The 18,410-nt window shown below is 44.0% G+C and overlaps 1 protein-coding gene across 1 annotated transcript in view; it reads left to right on the top strand.

Annotated features, from left to right (window-relative positions):
• The first annotated feature begins 751 nt into the window (after positions 1-751).
• The window catches only part of LOC132577921 (endothelial PAS domain-containing protein 1-like), a 192,300-nt gene continuing 174,641 nt past the window's right edge, over positions 752-18,410 (top strand). Inside the window, exon 1 of the mRNA XM_060247714.1 lies at positions 752-1,240. Coding sequence (XP_060103697.1) covers positions 1,215-1,240 — 26 coding nt within the window. The 5' untranslated portion in view covers positions 752-1,214. The remainder of the gene's footprint in view (positions 1,241-18,410) is intronic.

Here is an 18,410-nt window from a genome sequence, read left to right on the forward strand (position 1 = left end):
AATCTTGTGCTACTTTCAGAGTGTGAGAACTTTTCGCAGCATACACCTCCTTACTACCCTGTAACTATACTGAATGTGGTTTCTTCTGGAACTGGCAGAACTCACACACGGGGGGGGGGGGTGTCTTCTCACAACACAACACCACTCACCCCGTGTCTGATACCGGTAAATGCCCGGCTAGCTCGAAGAGGCGGGGCAGTTCTGCCTCTGCCCATTTTTTTCTGGGGCTTCTGACGTTGCCTCTGTGGAACAGGGAGGAGCTGCGCGGCGGCAGGAGAGAGGCCCTCGGATGTTCTGCCTCGTAATCTCCCTGCGCTTGGGGAACCAGGGAAGAGAGCAAAAGGCTCCTCCTGGCAGCCAGTTTACTGCGTGCAGGGAGAATTCCAGCTCTTCGTGGTGCGCAACGCGCAGTTCAGGCGCCATAAGAAAGAGCGGGCTACCTTTCGGGGTTGTTGTGAGGAGGAGCCTTAAGAGCCGCCTCTAAAGCTTCATGGTCTTGCGTCTTCACACGGGCCAAGTCAGGAAGCCAACCGATCCTGAGGCCGAGGCTTGGCTCCTCCGAAGCCACCCGCACTTAACTCCGATGACCTCCTATCAACAAGTCCTGGAAACTTGCTCAGCGGGTAGGCGGGGCGGAGGCGGGCCCAGGACCCGGCGCCTCGCTTGCCCATTGGAGGCCGAGCAGTCGGCGGCCGCCACTGGAGCCAGAGGCCAGGGCTCAAGAGCCTGAGCCTGCCCCCCTCCGCGGCCAGCCGAAGCTTGACGTTTTAAACCGAGCCATTGGCGCGCCGCTGCCTCAGAGTCGCTGGGGGGACAAGCAGGAGCCGCGGCGGCGCTCACGACCACTCTCTCTCCCCTGAGCCGGCTGTACAATCCTCGGCAGTGTCCTGAGACTGTATAGTCAGCTCAGGGGTGACTCGGTCGAGATCGCAGCCCGGGCACTTGGCTGGGGAGGACGCAGAGGGACCTCGCAAGCGGTGGACCTTGTTGGCGGAGAGGCAACCTGTCTAACCATAGGAAGTGCAGGAGAGAGAGCGAGCGCAGGAGCCCAGCCCAGCCTGCACCTATCAAAGGTTTCCAGGGACCTTCCCGCCCTCCAGAGCCAGGCCCCCTTGCCTGGGCTTCCTTTGCCCGCACGAGCCCTTTTGCTGCCTAGCCTGGGACCTGACTTAAGCAGCCGCCGGGAGAACAGCAGCAGAGCAGCAGCTTCCAGGATGACAGCTGAAAAGGAAAAGAAGAGGTAAGAGGGACGGCGCGATGAAGGGCTGCCCCTGAAGACCTGCTTGCAAAGGGGGAAAAAACCCTTTCCCCCTCTTGTGTATCTGGTGGGGGAAGAGCTGACGCTCCTTCCGCGTTGTCCTCTGTGGCTGAAGATCTCTGGCCTAAGACAGTGGGATCTTAAACTCTGTTTATATGTATACATAACCACTTTGTGCTGGAGCTGGTTGGACGGGGAGGCCGCGGTGGAGATCTGTCTAGAATCCGCATCTGATGCGGTCGCCGGGGCCAGCCCCTAAACCCTTCTGTTTTGGTATCAAACTAATAAGAGCGGCTAGAAAAGGGAACCGTTTGCTTAATGAGAAATGCAGAATTCACTTATAAAAGTTTATTGGTCTTTAAAAAAAAGAGAGATGGGTATGATTCTGCCATAGTTAAGCACATACCACTTCAGTTAAGTTAGTGAGACGTAAGTGCTTAATTTTGTATGGGCCATTTTCATGTTTTTAAAAAAGACCTTTTATGAAAAAAAATTAAGCCAATGCTTATCTCTGTCTCTGAGATTCATGAGGCTTAAATTTATTTTTCCTTCCATGTCAACTGATTAATGAAAGCTGCAGTGAACACCAAGTTCCTTAACTTCTTTTTGGAATATGCATCTGTTGTTCTTTCCCAGATCAGTGTACTTGTAAATTTCCAGCTCCTGGGCTAGTTTGATTGACATTTGAGGGATGCTCCCAAACATGGATGGGAAAGCTCCTTGCTGATACCAGAGCTGGTATATGAAGGATGGAAAGTCCTGATATTGATTTGATCCAAGGACAATACTTAAAGGACTGGACAGCTGTATCTTTGGAGGAGAATGTTTGCCAGAGGACAGAACTACAGAGAGGAGGCAAAGGTGACTAGAAAGCTTTTCTGCAGAGATGGAAGAGCAATTTCCTTGACTATTTTACATCAGTTGCCCCCCTCTGATCTCACGAGGATGTCTACTGTTTCTCTAAAGAACTGTTTAACTTCTCTGGGTCTCTTCGACTTTGATCTGGGGTGCCTTTGTACAAATCAGACTTTGCCATATTCCTTGAAAGCATTTGTGTCTTTTTAGTTTAGAAAAAAGAACACTAAGGCTGCAGCTTTAGTACAGTTACAGTGGAATAAGCCCTACTGAATAAAGGCAGACTTCTGCTTTAAAAGGTATCAGACTGGACAGTAATAGACAATATCAAATAACTGGACAGTATCAAATAATTCATGGTGTGGAAAAGTTGAATAAGTTGCACTTTAAAGACTTATTCCTTTAAGATGTTGGTGGACACCTGTAACTTTGCTCCAACTGACTGCCATCCTTTAGGAATTAGCCTGGTGTGCAGAAAACATTCTGAACCTGCAGTCAATCAGTTTCACTGAGTCACTTCTAAATCCTGTAATAATGGGAGAGAGATAAGTTTTCTCCCCCTCCTTTAATACCAGAATTGTGGGGGAGCGGTCACTAATTATCAGTAGAAGCTGATTATCAGTAGATAGAAGGGAAAGACTTTTTGCATACTGTGCACAATTAATTTATGAAATTCACAGTGGCCAGATGTGCTGAGGGTCACTGGTGTTAAAAGGAGATTGGACAAATTCACCATCTGTTCAAGAGCTACACATCATAAGGGCTAAATGAAACCCCCATGTCCAGTTGTTGGGGGGAACAACCGTAGGCCGGGGAGGGGGGGGTCGTCTTCATGCCCCCTGCTAGCTGGCTGGGAGAGCATCTTATTAGCGAAACAGGATGTTGGGCTGGACCTTTGCCATGTTCCCGCAGGACTCTTCTGATCATGTTCTTCTCTGGGGCCAGAGAGAGAGAAAGGAATTGCGGACAGACAGAGCTACTCAGGACAGGAGGGAAACCAGCAGCTGCCCTCCTGCCTCCCCTCCCTCCTGTCCCACTGTCCTGTGGGTGCGAAACCCAGGCTGTGTCCCGTGGCCGATTTCTGGAGGCAGAAGAAACAAGGAGCTAAGGGACTCCGGGTGAACCCTCGAGGGACTCCGCTAAGCAGGCACTCTTTAGCTTAATACTGTAGGTCGAGGACTGGAGGGGAGAGGCGCAGACACTCTCCTTGGCCCCGATCCCCACCCTCGCCTCACATCTCTTCCGAGGGCTGCCGTTGCATTTCCGAGTGTAGTCCGTCGCGTTCCGTCGGATTCAGTCGGTGGTTTCGGGGACTGGCTGCGGACAGCCACCCCAGGGAACGGCCCAGCGCGAAGAGCGCGGCCACAGCTCGGCTCCCTTTGGAAGCCAAAGAGTAGTGGGAAGGACGGCGGGCTGCATCGAGCGCTCATCTTCAGAGCTGGGCTGCTTGATGGCGAGCAACGTCCAGGGACCACAGATCCGTTCGCTCGAGGCTTTTTCGGGGTTGTGAATCTGTCCCGGGTGCTGATTGGATTTGTTGAACTCAGGAAGCAGGGAAGGGGCCGGTTGACTCGAATTGATCACATTGAGAGAGGTCGGGCAGATTCTAGGAGGTTAGAGGGTTCGTTCGGATTGCACAGCCGCCCTCACTCGCTCCATCTCCCCCCCCCCACCCCTTCTGCCTCATCCGAGCAGCTCCTAGCCTGCTCTTGTATGCCCTCTCCCCTATTACTCGCTGTCGGTTGTGCAAAGGAGGAGTTTCTTCTGAGGGTCGATCCGAGGAAGATGAACTCTCCTTGGTTTTCCAAGGCACAGTATCAAGGAAAAAAAACATCAAGTGCACATTCGTTTACACTTTTTGCTCATCTTTCCACACTCTAGTCAGTCATGGAATGCCATGAGAACAAAAGAATCTGGCTGAATAAGAGCAGTGGTTCATCTTGTCTGGTGTCCTGTTTCATAAAGTGATCAGCCAGTTAACTTGGAGAGCATAGAGGCCAAGGCCTGATATTGCCTTCTAAAAAAGATCTACAGTGTCTGAACTCAGAAGTTCCCTTTAGTCCACAGAACCAGGGAGCATTTGATTTTTTTTGGGGGGGGGAAATGTTAACAGGGAATATAAATTGCTGTATGACATCTAATATATTCACCCCATGTTCTATTACTTCATACTAGCTCTAATGCTGTTTCACTCTTTGAAGTCATTGGAAGTTCTTAATGCTGGCTGAATCATACCCAGTGGGAATCCTCATCTTATCCTCCTGTAAAAGGATGGCTTAAGAAGGAAAGACCATAACAAAGCAGGTTACATGGATTACATAAATGTGTAGGTGATGTGTTACACAAATACTGATTCCAGTTACAAGGTTGGCACATGGTGTATCTTGGTATGAGTGAGAAATCATGTGTAACTGGGAAATCTCGTAAAGTTCAGTATGAAAATTTCTGATAGGCAGTGTTAATCTTGCAAAACTAAGGCCAGATAAAGATGGCTATAGTGTTTATTTTTTTACATAGTTCCATTCGCAATAATTGACTTGTTCCTATAAAGTTTTCAAGTATTTCCAAGGATTTTTATCCCCTATTATTATGATTGTGTGTGTTCTTTTGGAGGCTACTGCTAGTTAAACCACAACAAGCATAGGAATGCAGAGCTGGTGGTTTCATGCTATTGCAACCAACACAGTTTTTCTTTAGAGATTGTAGCAAAGAAATGCATTCTTCAATAGTACCTAAGTGCAAATGAGACTGTTGTTGATCCAACAGTAAATTGATTCAGCAATAATCACAGCCATCACTTCCGGTTTTATGTATCTTAAGTAGGCTTACCATCAATTACTGCACCAGCTTTCCTCACCCCCTCTCCAGGGCTCTAGTTGCTGTCTTAATTCATTTTAGATTAGGGGGGGGGGGGATTTTTGGAATGCCTCAGTATACTGGGCAGTGGGCAATTCTATATTTTGACACCTTTATGTAAACTTATATAAGATGTAACATTCCACAAAGCTGCACTGTACCTCAGTGTAAGACTTAGTATATCATATGCTGTTTCTTCTTTGTTTTCTTTTTGGTATTTTGTCTAGAGAATGACCTGTTGTGCAATATTCATAACATGTTGTCCATCTCATTGTGTGAGCTAGGTACATATCAATACAGTCCTAAAAACATGATCCCAAGAATAAAGCCCACTGAATATAACTGAGCAGGATTCTGAGTAGATCTGCTTAGGGTGGCACTGTAAAACCTGTATTTGTTATAAGGGCTGGGTGAATGCCTTTGTGCGCACATGCACACACATATGCACAAAGGGCCACATGCACTTAGAACGAAGCACTAGCTGGATTAACAACATTATTGTTGAGTCACACAGTGATTCTGTAGGCACATACATATCCTTTTCCTCACTGAAGTGGATAGGGCTTAGAAGTGAAGGACTTAACTTGGCTACAATCAAGTCAAAACTCTCAGGGCACCTACTTGTGCATGTTTGGGGTAATCTGCTGTTGAAGACAAATGATCATTTAATAATGTGGTTTAACATGATGTAAATAGCTTAATATTAAGGTCTCAGTTCCCATCTCAAATCAGCTGTAAAGTATCAGTGGCCTTAGATAATTCACAGTCTTTTGATCTCAGTTCCTTACATGTAATGGGGGAAAATAGCATTTCCACTCTACAGAGTTTTTCTAAAGATAGAACGCATGCAGAACACTCTGCGCACTTAGAAAAACTGTGGTATACAAGTTATGAGGGGAAAGCTCCATGTACACCTTAATCCTATCTACAGCAGTTTCCCAACAAATTGTGGATATTTTTGGTTGACTGGTCAGATGTAAAAGCAGATGAATATTTAAATAAAGTTTAATCAAAACCAGATAGCTCTAAAATATGTAGTTGAATATTTAGTATAGTCTGTTTTCAAAGGCAGGCAAACTTGGTGACGGTCATATATCTTTATTGGACTGGGTTTTGCTGGTTGGAACTGTTGAATAACAAGGCTGTATTGAACCCTTAATCATGAATAAAAATATGGAGCTAATTCTATATAAGAGAATTTATGACATGTATCATTGCTTCTGATATGCACACAGAGAGAAGGACAAGCAGAAATCACTGAATTCACTTCATGGTTGGGTAAATGTCTGTGGGTGTATGGAAAACAATCAGGCAGTAGAAATGTGATGGCCCAGGGAAAGAAATGGGGGAGACTCCAGAAAAAAGCCACACACACACCCATTTATCTTTCAGAGTTCTCAATAGAAAATTCGATAAATTTGACAGCACTGAAAAACTCCTGTGAATTATTTTCTGTTTTTGAATGAATGAACTGCTTGTAAAGACAAGTATTTCTTTTCCTCACTCAAAATGTTTTAATTGGGTTTTTTTAATATAAGACAGTCAACAGCTTTAGATAATGATAATCGCTGTTTTGCTTTTCCTAAACTGCTGAGGAGCATTAACTGAGGTTGCTGTGTGAGAGAACTGTGTGAGGGGGAGTGAGTGCTTAGAGCCTGCTGGAGAGGGGTTTGTGATTGCTTCTGTGTGCTTTTTGTCTAGTTCATTGTTGAGAGACGAGGGCCTGCTTGCTTGGGGGTGGTTTCTGGCCTGCCCTCTACTGTTGCTCTGGTTGTTGAGTCAGAGGTAGGGTCTGTGAGCCTTTAAATAGCAAGGCTACTCCTCCCCAGAGGTACGAACCTTTGGCATGAACTGAAGGTCTTAGCCTGGGGATCAGGCCTGGAGATACCATAGGTAGTTCAGAAAAGTTTGCATTATTGTGCTTTACCCCTTTTGGCACAGATAGCCATTTGGTTGGTTCTCTTAAGTTTCAGGGTACATCAACACACCAAGGTATTTCTAGGGAAGTGTCTTGGGAAATGATAATGAATGATAATGGACCATTCCCAGTCACCTGCGGGGAGTGCCGATGTTTGTCTTCCTCCCTGAGGGACTATACTTGTCAGAAGTGTAAGTTGATAGAACTCTTAGAAGAGAAGGTTCAGAGCCTGGAGGAAAGGATTACTACTCTCCCTGAAATCAAGGAAGGGGAGGAGTTAATTAACAGAAGTCTTGATGTCCTGCATAGGGAAGGAGAGACCTGTCAAAGGGAAAACAGTGTGGTTGACTGTCTTAATGAGACTCCCCAGAGAACTACAGCCGGACCCCAAAGACGTTGAGTGAGATGGCACTCAGACAGGGAGATATGAAGAAATGGCATGGGAAGGAAATGGAAGATGTTGGTCATAGATGACTCTGCTGAGGGGTATGGAACATTATGTGTCCAGGCCTGACCCCTGGTCTGGGGGGCGTGTTGCTTGCCAGGGGTGAAAATTAAAGTTATTACAGACAGAATCCCAAAAGTCATCAAACCCACAGGTCACTACCCATTCATGATGGTCCATTTGGGAACTAATGACATGGTATGAACACCATTGAAAGCACTAAGGCTGACTGGGAAGCTCTTGGGAGGAAACTGAAGGGAATGGGGGCAGAGGTGGTGTTCTCTTTGATCCTTCCTTTTGTAGGAAGGGGAATACAATAAGAGCAGATGATAATGGAGGTGAACCACTGACTGCATTGGCAATGCCAGTGAGAGCAATTTGGATTCCGGGACCACGGGGTAGGTTTTCTGGATGACAGTCAACTAGCACACAATGGACTTCACCTGTCAAGGTCAGGGAAGAATGTGTTTGGCAGAAACCTGGACAGATCCATCAAGAGGGCTTTAAACTGACACCATAAGGGGAAGGAGACAGCCAGCACTGAAATTTAAATGAAGAACTGGATGGGCCATTGGCCTGATCCAACATGGCTTCTCTTATGTTCTTATGAGAGCAAACAACAGAGGCCCGCCTGGGATGGCCAGGTCCAATGGAGCCATTCTTGTGCAAGGGCCTGACCTACATATGTATCAATGCCCAAACGTTTGGGCAATAAGAAGGAAGAGCTTGAGTTTCTAATGCAGACAGAGGAATATGATTTAGTAGGCATTACAGAGACTTGGTTGGATGATTCCCATGACTAGAATGTAGTAGTTGATGGATATGAGTTGTTCAAAAAAATCCAAAGGGTCGAAGAGGAGGTGGAGTGGCACTGTATAGGAGGAGAGGGTTTGTTTGTCAGGAAATACTGGAGAAGGAGGGCAATAGCTCAGTGGGAAGTATCTGGGTGAAGATAAGGGAAGGAAGGACAAGCAGTATTGTCCTTGGGGTCTGTTACAGACCTCCTGACTGAGATGAGGAGGTGGATGCTGACCTCCTTAAACAACATGACAGGGTATCCAAACAACATAACATGAAGTTATGGGTGACTTCAATTTCCCTGATGCGTGCTGGGAGACAAACTCTGTAAAGCATCCACAATCACACATGTTTCTGACACATCTGTCTGACAATTTCCTTTGTCAAATGGTGATGGATGCTATGAGGGGCTCAGCCATACTTGACTTAATATTGACCAATGGGCAAGAGATGGTAGATGAGTGAGAGTGGTGGGGACCTTAGGGGGCAATGGCAATGTTATGCTAGAATTCTGTTTGCTGTGGGGGACCAAAGAAGTTCATAGCCACATGTGTATGTTAGATTTCAGTAGGGCAGACCTTAATAAACTCAGAGGCATGATGAGAATCATTCCATGGTTAAGACCCTGGGAAGGGAAAGGGGCAAGTGAGGGGTGGGCTCTCCGAAAACAAGAGCTCTTACAAGCTCAGATCCTCGCTATTCCAACAAGAAGGAAACATGGTGGGGGATCCAAGACAATATGGATGAACAGAGACCTCTGTGATGTACTAAGGGGAAAAAAGGAAATGTTCAAGAAATGGAGGCAAAGACATACCTCTAAAGAAGAGTATCTGCGGGTTGCTAGGCACTGTAGATAAGCCATTATAGAGGCCAAAGTTCACAGTGAGCTAAAGCTAGCCAGGGAGGCTTACTACAACAAGAAAATCTTCTTCAGTCATGTGAGGAGCAAATATAAGATAAAAAGAGGCAGTGGGCCCACTGCTGGTTGAAAATGGAGAAATTCTGATAGAAGACAGAGAAAGCAGAAAGGCTTAATGCCTATTTTGCCTTAATTATTTTCCCCTGAAGAAGAGTACAGGCTCATCTAGAGATGGTAGTATGCAAGGTATGGTGTCTGGGCTGCTGGTTGACATGGACAGAGAGGTAGTTGAGGAGCACCTGCTTGCATTGAACAAGGACAAATCCTGTAAGTCAGACAGTATACACCCGAGAGTGCTCAAAGAATTTTATAGAGAGCTTGCAGAGCCTTCACCCATAATCTTCTAGACCACTTGGAGGACAGGAGATGTGCTGCTGTACTGGAGGAGGGCAGATGACCCAGGAACCTACAGGACAGTCAGTCTGACCTCTGTCTCAGGATAGATACTGCAGCAGATTTGAAAGGGATCAATCCGTGAGCATCTTAAGGACAACTTGATGATTTGGGGAAGTCAGTACAGATTTGTCCCCAGTGGGTCCTGCCACACCAACCTCATTTCCTTCTTTGATCAAGTGATGAGCTCACTGGGTTGAAAAGATGCTGTTGATATTGTTTACCTGGATTTCAGTAAAACTTTCGACAGGGTTCCTCATGATGTTCTGATGAGTAAACTAGATGGCTGTGGACTGGACTCTAGAATAGTTAGGTGGATAGGGAACTGGTTGGAGAACTTCACTCAAAGAGTAGTTGTCAATGGCATTTCATCTGAATGAGGGGAGGTGTACAGTGGGGTACCATAGGGTTTGGTTCTGGGCCCAGTACTTTTCACTGTTTTTATGAGTCAACAGTGTGATGAACATGAGTCAACAGTGTGATGCGGCGGCTAAAAAGGCAAATGCAATTTTGGGCTGTATCAACAGAAGTATAGTGTCCAGATCACGTGATGTGATGGTATCACTTTGCTCTGGTTAGACCTCACCTGGAGTATTGTGTTCAGTTTTGGGCATCACATTTTAAGAAAGTTATAGACAAGCTGGAATGGGTCCAGAGGAGGGCGACGAAGATGGTGAGGGGTCTAGAGACCAAGTCCTATGAGGAAAGGTTGAAGGAACTGGGGATGTTTAGCCTGGAGAGGAGGCGGCTGAGAGGTGTTATGATCACCATCTTCAAGTAATTGAAGGGCTGTCATATAGAGGATGGTGTGGAATTGTTTTCTGTGGCCCTATAAGGTAGGACCAGAACCAATGGATTGAAATTAAATCAAAAGAGTTTCCGGCTCAACATTAGGAAGAACTTCCTGACAGAGCGATTCCTCAGTGGAACAGACCTCCTTGGGAGGTGGTAGGCTCTCCTTCCTTAGAGGTATTAAGCAAAGGCTAGATGGCCATCTGACAGCAATGAAGATCCTGTGAATTTAGGGGGAGGTATTTGTGAGTTTCCTGCATTGTGCAGGGGGTTGGACTAGATGACCCTGGAGGTCCCTTCCAACTCTGTGATTCTATGAGTGATCTGGATGAGGGTATGGAGGGAGTACATATTAAATTTGTAGATGACACCAAATTGGGAGGAGCAGCAAATACACCAGAAGATAGAGACAGAATTCATTGAGATCTGAACATGCTGGAAAAGTGGGTGGATGTGAACAAGAAGTAATTTAACAAGGATAAATACAGAGTTCTATATCTGGGTAACAAAAATGAGGAACATGCATACTGGATGGGGGATCTACTTCTGGTTAGGAGTGTGGATGTACGAGATCTTGGGGTACTGGTGGACCATAAGTTAAATATGAGCAGCCAGTGCGATGCAGCAACAAAAAAGGCTAACACAATCTTGAGGTGTATCAACAGAGGCATAACTTCCAGATTGCAAGATGTCACAGTCCTGCTGTACAGTGCATTGGTCAAGCTGCACCTGGAGTATTGTGTGCAATTCTGGAGGCCTCACTTCAAGAAGGATGAGGACAGAATGGAGTGGGTGCAGAGGAGAGCGATGAGGATGATCTGGGACCTGGAGACCAAGCCCTATGAGGAAAGGCTGAGGAACTTGGGAATGTTCAGTCTGGAGAAGAGGAGGTTGAGGGGGGGCATGATTGCTCTCTTGAAGCATTTGAAGGACTGCTACTTAGAGGAGGTGGAGCTGTTCCTGTTGGCAGCAGAGGAGAGGTAATAATGATTTGAATTAAGGGTGGAAAGGTATTGACTGGATATAAGGAAAAACTTTTTTTCAGTAAGAATTGTTCAACAGTGGAATCAGCTGCCTAGGGAGGTGGTGAGCTTCTCCTCACTGGCAGTCTTTAAGCAGCGTCTGGATAAACACTTGTCAGAGATGCTCTAGGCTGGTCCTGCATTGAGCAGGGGGTTGGACCAGATGACCTGAATGGCCCCTTCTAATTCTGTGGTTCTATGACTCTATGCTATAGACAAATACAACATATTTTAAAGCACTGGGAAATGCCTGTGAACTGTTTTCTCTTTTGGAATGAGTAAAATGCTCCTTAAGGAAAAGTTTTTCTTGATCAAAATATACACAGTTAAAGTCTGAGGAGTTTTTTCAATTCATACAAGCCGTTTGTTCTCCGCAATTGTTATTGAAACACAGCTGTCCATTTTGAATGATATGGGCATAGAGATGCCTCTTTGAAGAAGTGGTAATAAGGAAATGGCTTCATAGATTGATGTACCCATCAGAGGCTGTGTGCATGTCCATGCTAACTACATCTTGCGGATGTATACATTGAGTACATTGGAAAGACTTTATTAAGGAACAGCACAAGCACTTTATTTGCCTTCTACAAAACAGAAGATAAGAGACACTAGTGCTTTAAAATTTTGGATTTGTGACTGTGGAATTGCACTTCAAAGTGAAGTTGGATTTAAATGACTATTGCACCTTAATAGATCGTTATTATGATTGAAAATTATTGTGCAAAATGCACGTGATTTATAAAGGTTGATTAATATTTGTTAGTTATTATATCCATGAGAATTTTTTCTTGGTTGTACTTCCTACCATGGTTTTTTTTTTGTGCATTCCCACCTGGGGGCTGGCAACTTTATCCACAGCCCATATCCTGTGGAGCTGTTGCAGTTGTTCTGTGTCTGGTTGGGTGTGTGTGTGTGTTATGCACGCACCAACAAACTACTTCTGACTTATGGCAGCCCTATGAATTAATGGAAACTAAAATGTCCTTGCTCAGGTCCTGAAAACTGATGGCTGTGGCTTCCTTTGTTGAGTTGATTCATTTCATGTTGGGTCCTCATCTTTTTTTGCTTCCATCAACTTTTCCTAGGGTTATCATCTTTTCCAGTGAATTAAGAGTTTGGTTAGGACCCCGGCATGTTCTGAAATAAAAGTTGCCAGCTGGGGCCCAATGAGGAGTCTTTGGAAGGGGAAATAATTTAGAATTGTCACCCTGCAAAATCTCCCTATCCAGGACTTTGGTGACCTCTTAGAGCCATGAGCAGACTGATTCCCCTCCCCCCCGCTTTCCCCCCTCCTGTGACTGACTCACAGTCTTGTGCCCCTTCTGAATTATTTTCAGCCCTCCTTAGGCTTGTTTTCTACTGCTTTCCTTTTGGTTGATTTATCATATTATTCTGTATAATTGGGAGATGCAGAGATCCTTGTTTGTCTATGGGTGGCCATGTTGTGTTTCATCGCTCACAGAGGGGCAAGAGTTTACTGTTGGATTCTTTGTGTTCAGTGAACTTTTGATGGTGTGGAGGGGCCATCTAGTACAGAAAGGCAACATCATAAGAGTACGTTGCACATATTTAGTTATGTAATGCTGGCGATTTTATAGTCCCTAACTAAAATGACCAGATACCTAGGACTTTTTGGGATAGATATCCTGTTTTCCTTTTATATGTGCTCTTCTAGTGTTCTGAGACTATCTTAGATGAATTGTTGAACTGTGTTGCTTTTCCACTTAGTCCCAGTGTGCTCTTAAAAAGTAATTAAGCATTTCATTGTTGATGTTATCAAGGGCTTTTACAAGACAAAGTAGATTGTTGTTTTGTCTATTAGGAGCAAAACATTAATTTTGGTTTGTTAAACACTCAGTGTCATGAATGTTAGCTGGAGTGAAAATAATTTGATTCAGTAACTCTTTGCATTATTAGTGCTATTATTTGGGAAAGGGAACTTCTTCTCCTTGATGAACATGGATTAACATTTTTCAGTGCTCATGACACCTTACCTGGTAATAACTGTATCTGAGGAAGTGTGGTTGGCACACGAGAACTTAAACCTTGAATAAAACTTCATTGGTCTTAAAGATGCCGCTGGACTCAAACTTCGATCTGTGAATAAAAAAGTTTGTGTAAGTAAAAGAAATAGTCTGATAGCACTGAGTCAGATCCATGATCATGGCTTTGTTTGTATTTAGTGAAGCTAATACTCAACTGCTTTTTATTTTGTTCAATATATTTGCTGTAGGCCAATATCTGAGCAGTCATACATGTTTCTGGATGAGTGGTCACAGGAAGAATGAGGGTGGATTTACACACATGCAAACAGACCTATGTCTACTGTAATCCCAAAAAAATTACAATCCAAATTTTGGCAAAGTGGTAGATGGAGGAAGAGAAGAGAAAGGATGGAAGCAGTGATGAGAATACATTCACTTGCAGTTACATATACCAGGGGTGGCCTATGGTAGCTCTCCAGATGTTTTTTGCCTACAATTCCCATCAGTCCCAGCCAGCATGGCCAATGGCTGGGGCTGATGGGAGTTGTAGGCAAAAAACATCTGGAGAGCTACTGTTGGCCACCCCTGACATATACTGTTTATTTAAGAGTCTGGCATTGCTCTTCACAGAAGAACTACCACTTTAAGAGACCAAAAGCTCTTATTTGCAGGTTTGCCCAAAGGGATGTTGTAGTGCTGGCAGACTCACTCTAATACCATAGTGGGAAATGGAAAGAATGGATTTTAGCTGCTGATGGCTGAATTGTTCAGATGCTGCAGATGAGAGGGACAGCCAGTGGGTCTGAAAGATACTCCTCCAGTCACAACAGACAATCCTGGGTTAGATGGACCACTGGTCTGATTCATCCTAAGAAAATAAACTCTTGAGTATTGCAACATTTTGTGGTTTTATTGGCAGAATAAAAAACATTTTCTGTTTTACCAGCAATAAAAACACAAAAGATCCTTCTGCTGTGGGAAACAAAGTTCTTACTAGAAGTAAAACTGTTGTTAGTCTGGTTGTTCTCTAATCTCAGTTGAGTATTCAGCTTGAATATTGCCTCGTGACTGGCAAAAAATGGTTTGAAGCTAAGAGGTGTGCAATTTGCTTTGCTTTAGTATTCAGAATTTAGAGTGGGCTAAAAGTGGCCACTATATTTCATTCATAGACCTGACAAATTTTCAGTACTGCATAGGGTTGCTAACCTCCATGTGGTGACTAGAGATCTCCTATTAAAACTGACCTCCTGGTGAAAGAGATCAGTTCATCTGGAGAAAATGGCCATTTTGGAAGATGGTCTTTGTGGCATTATACCCCACTGAACTCTCTACCCTTCCCAAACAACACTCTCCTCACAGTCCACCCCAAAATCTCCACGTATTTCCCAACCCAGAACTGGCAACCCTGGTACTGCATTTAGTCAGAGTTGCTAATCCTGACATAGACTGAAGATTGCTTCATTTGAATGTTGATGGCTGTTCTATTGGAAAGGTATTCTTGATCTTTCCTGTAGAATCAGGGGTGTGCTGCTCTCTGAAAAAGCTTAGCTGAGTTAGAAATTTAGGAGCTGTGTTGCCAGTTTGGTGTAGTGGTTAAGTGTTCAGGCTCTTATATGGGAGAACCAGGTTTGATTCCCCACTCCTCCACATGTACCTGCTGATATGACCTTGAGTCAATCACAAGTTCTCACAGAACTTTTCCTCTCAAGAGCAGTTTCTGTCAGAGCTCTCTCAGCTCTACCTACCTTACAGGGTGTTTGTTGAGGGGAGGGGAGGGGACAGAAGATTGTAAACTGCTCTGAGACTCCTTTGGGTAGTGAAGGGTGGGGTATAAATCTAATCTCCTCCTCCTCCTCTTCTTCTTGCTACAGTCCATTGTGAATGCTTAATTATGTATTATTATTATTTTGTTTTTGTTTTTAGGGGAATCCATAAACAATAATTTGTTGGAATTTTTTTAAAAAAAAAGTCCAAGCAGACTTTGCAAATAAACTAGCACATTTTTTTAAAAAAAAAACAAGCCTGTTGCATGTCATTTTTGTTTCATGAACAGCCTGAAAGATACTAAGCTTTTCCCAATGTACAAAACAGATAAGCAAACAAAAAGCACATCCTTTCCTAGTTACCTGGAGGCAGTTTTTACTTGCTACAGATGAGTATGTGAGTAGCTATTTACAAGACCAAACTCAAGTGCTAATTTTGGAGAATGTTTTCTTTATTCATTCTAATTACCTCACTCATCCACAGAATCTTTCCATTTCAGTAATAATTGTGGCCAATATATTGAGCCTACACCATGTAAAAGTGCCTTATTTTGCAGCCAGTGTTGCATTTACATTATCAGCACAGACCACTTCTCAGACTGTGCTGGGTCTCTTCCCCACTCTATCTTCACATAAGGTTTTCCATGAAAATATAAGAGGACAATTATGAATGTATGTGGGCAAAATATGTAGAAAGTAAGCTGGAAAGGATTGTCTTTCCTCCACAGTGCTTAATAATACAAACTGTCAAGATGCACTAAACTTGGCTAGACGGAGATCAAATCAGCACTTCAACTCGTGCAAGGTGTGCATGTTTCAATTTTGCAGTAGGGATTGTGCCTCCTAAAAACAATTCCTTCATATATGACAGGGGTGGGGAATCTTTTCTGCCAAGGGCCATATGGATATTTATAGCATCATTTGCGGGCCATAAAAATTATCAACTTAAAAAACAGTGCTCCGCCAAGGGAGAATGATTCAGGACAGCAAAATTAATGTAAATAATTGTTTTTCTATTTGAAGTCACATGGGGAGAGCCTAATCTGGCACACACACACACACACACACAGCCCGCCACCCTAGGCAAATGCATAGGTCCAGGGCTTTTTTGTAGAAAAAGCCCAGCAGGAACTCAGTAGCATATTAGACCACATCCCCTAATATTAGCATATTAGGTCACATCATCTGGGATAATCAAGTGCAAACTGAACTATGACAGTAACTTTTCCAGGCCCTGCAGCAATTCTGGCCTGCCGGTCAGGCCCCAAGGAGGCTGCTGCACAGTGCAGCTGGGCCCCACGATCCTCACTGGCCAGCTAGGCCCCAGAGAGGCTGCCACATGGCTCGGTTTGGTCCAGCAATCCCCGAGGGCCACACCAAGTGACCTCGAGTACCATATACGGCCCTCGGGAAAGAGGTTCCCCACCCCTGCTATATGAGCTTTCTTGCAGTCCCTAGACTTAACTGTGTTTTTATGCTAGTCAGGTTGAATGTTTTTCCAACTGCAGAGCTAAGGGGGCGTTTTGCTAAAATTCTGTACTCAGACTGATTGTGTGACTGCATCAGGTATAATAGAGACACTAAATCACCTTATATTATTGTTTCATTAATGGACTGTTCGCGGATCCTTTTGGATTACCCCTGTTTTACATAGACATCGACTTCCTGTGGAATCTTGGGTGACTGATAACCCTACTGCTGGCAGACGTGAAATAACATGTTCAGTGGCAAAATATCTGTCAATAGTGTTCTTTCTAAGACGCCTTTGAAATCTGTAGTGCTGTTATCATGTACCAAGATTTTAAAATCTATTTTTATAATGTTAAGAGGTTTTATGGGATTTTATATTAACATTAGGTATTTTAAAAAGTTATTTAATTGTGTCTTGCAATCATACTTACTGACTTTTCTTCCTCTTTAGTTAATCTACTTTGGTTTCAAATTATTTTTGTATTCTGCTTTGTAACTTTGTTTTGTAGTTCTATTATTCAATGTCTTATTTTATGTTGAATTTAAGATCACTGGTCAAGAATGTTAATAAATAAGAGAAAGTTTTTCTGCTATTACAAGAGGCTGTGTCATTTTGCATTACTCTATTAGTAACATGGGGAGAGTATTCTATCAAACCAAAATGATCACAGAGGAAACACAGGTGTTAAATTCATCCTATAAAAAGGTAAAGGTAGTCCCCTGTGCTAGCCCACTTGGGAAAGGGTGGAATATAAATCTACCAATGAATAAGTAAATAAATAAATAAGCACCGAGTCGTTACCGACCCATGGGGTGACATCACATCATTATGTTTTCTTGGAACTTTTTAATGGGGTGGTTTGCCTTTGCCTTGCCCAGTACATCGCCACCTTTCATCCTTCCGAGGTCAGGAAAATTCATCCTATAGATCAGGACAAATAACACTATTCTGTCACAGCTTCAGTCCATGCTATTTCTTCTTCAGTGGTTTAGAGCTAAGCAGGGGTGGAATTCTAGCAGGAGATTCTTTGCATATTGAGCCACACACCTCTGATGTAGTCAATCCTCCAAGAGCTTACAGGGCTCTTTTTTTGTAAGCTCCTGGAGGATTGGCTACTGCTAGAATTCCTCTTCTGGATCTAAGAAAGAATCAGCAGAGGGCACTTACTCATGTGGATTTCTCACCACATCTCCCTCCCCCTAATAACCCTCAAAATCTCAAAGAGGCTGGTGCTGTGGGTTGTATGGCTTGCATGGGTGAAAAGCCATGCCACCTGTGGGGCTGTGGTAAGAAGTGGGAGCCAGGTAAAAAACACATAATGCTTATTCATTTATCAGGGACCCAAAGTGGCTGTTAACATCATCCCCCCCCCCAAAAAAATCCCTACAACAACCTAGTGCAAATATATCCAACAGGTAGATTGCGATCTCCCAGTAGATCGCGGAGGGGTCAGAGGTAGATCACCAGCCCCACTTGGTCTCATGGTTTGCTGAACATGTGTTTGGGGTTTTTTGATGATTGTTTGGTGTGGTGGTATTTGATTATTGGTGCCAGTATGATGAATTCTTATTTTTACTTTTAGAACTGCATGTGTGGTTTTGGCATCATCCAGAGGTCTTCAGTTCCTGTTGATCTTTAATACTTTGGGACAATGACAGTTTTGGACCAGATTCAGCCAGTGTTAACTTAGCACCCCAGCCACCCCAGTATAACGAAGATGAGTGTTCCAAAGAAGAGCAAAACCTACCACTTTCATGATGAATGGGAAATGGACTACTTCTTCATCATGGTGAAAGACAAGTGTTGTCTACTTTGTAACGCCGCTGTATCCTTGCCCCAAAAGGGTAATCTGGAGCGTCATTGTAAGGCTCTGCATAGCAATAAGTTTGATGCTGATTTTCCACCCAAAAGTGAAATTTGTAAACCGAAGCTTAA

This window comes from Heteronotia binoei, chromosome 1 (genome assembly GCF_032191835.1).
Source record: "Heteronotia binoei isolate CCM8104 ecotype False Entrance Well chromosome 1, APGP_CSIRO_Hbin_v1, whole genome shotgun sequence".
Taxonomy (NCBI): domain Eukaryota; kingdom Metazoa; phylum Chordata; class Lepidosauria; order Squamata; family Gekkonidae; genus Heteronotia; species Heteronotia binoei.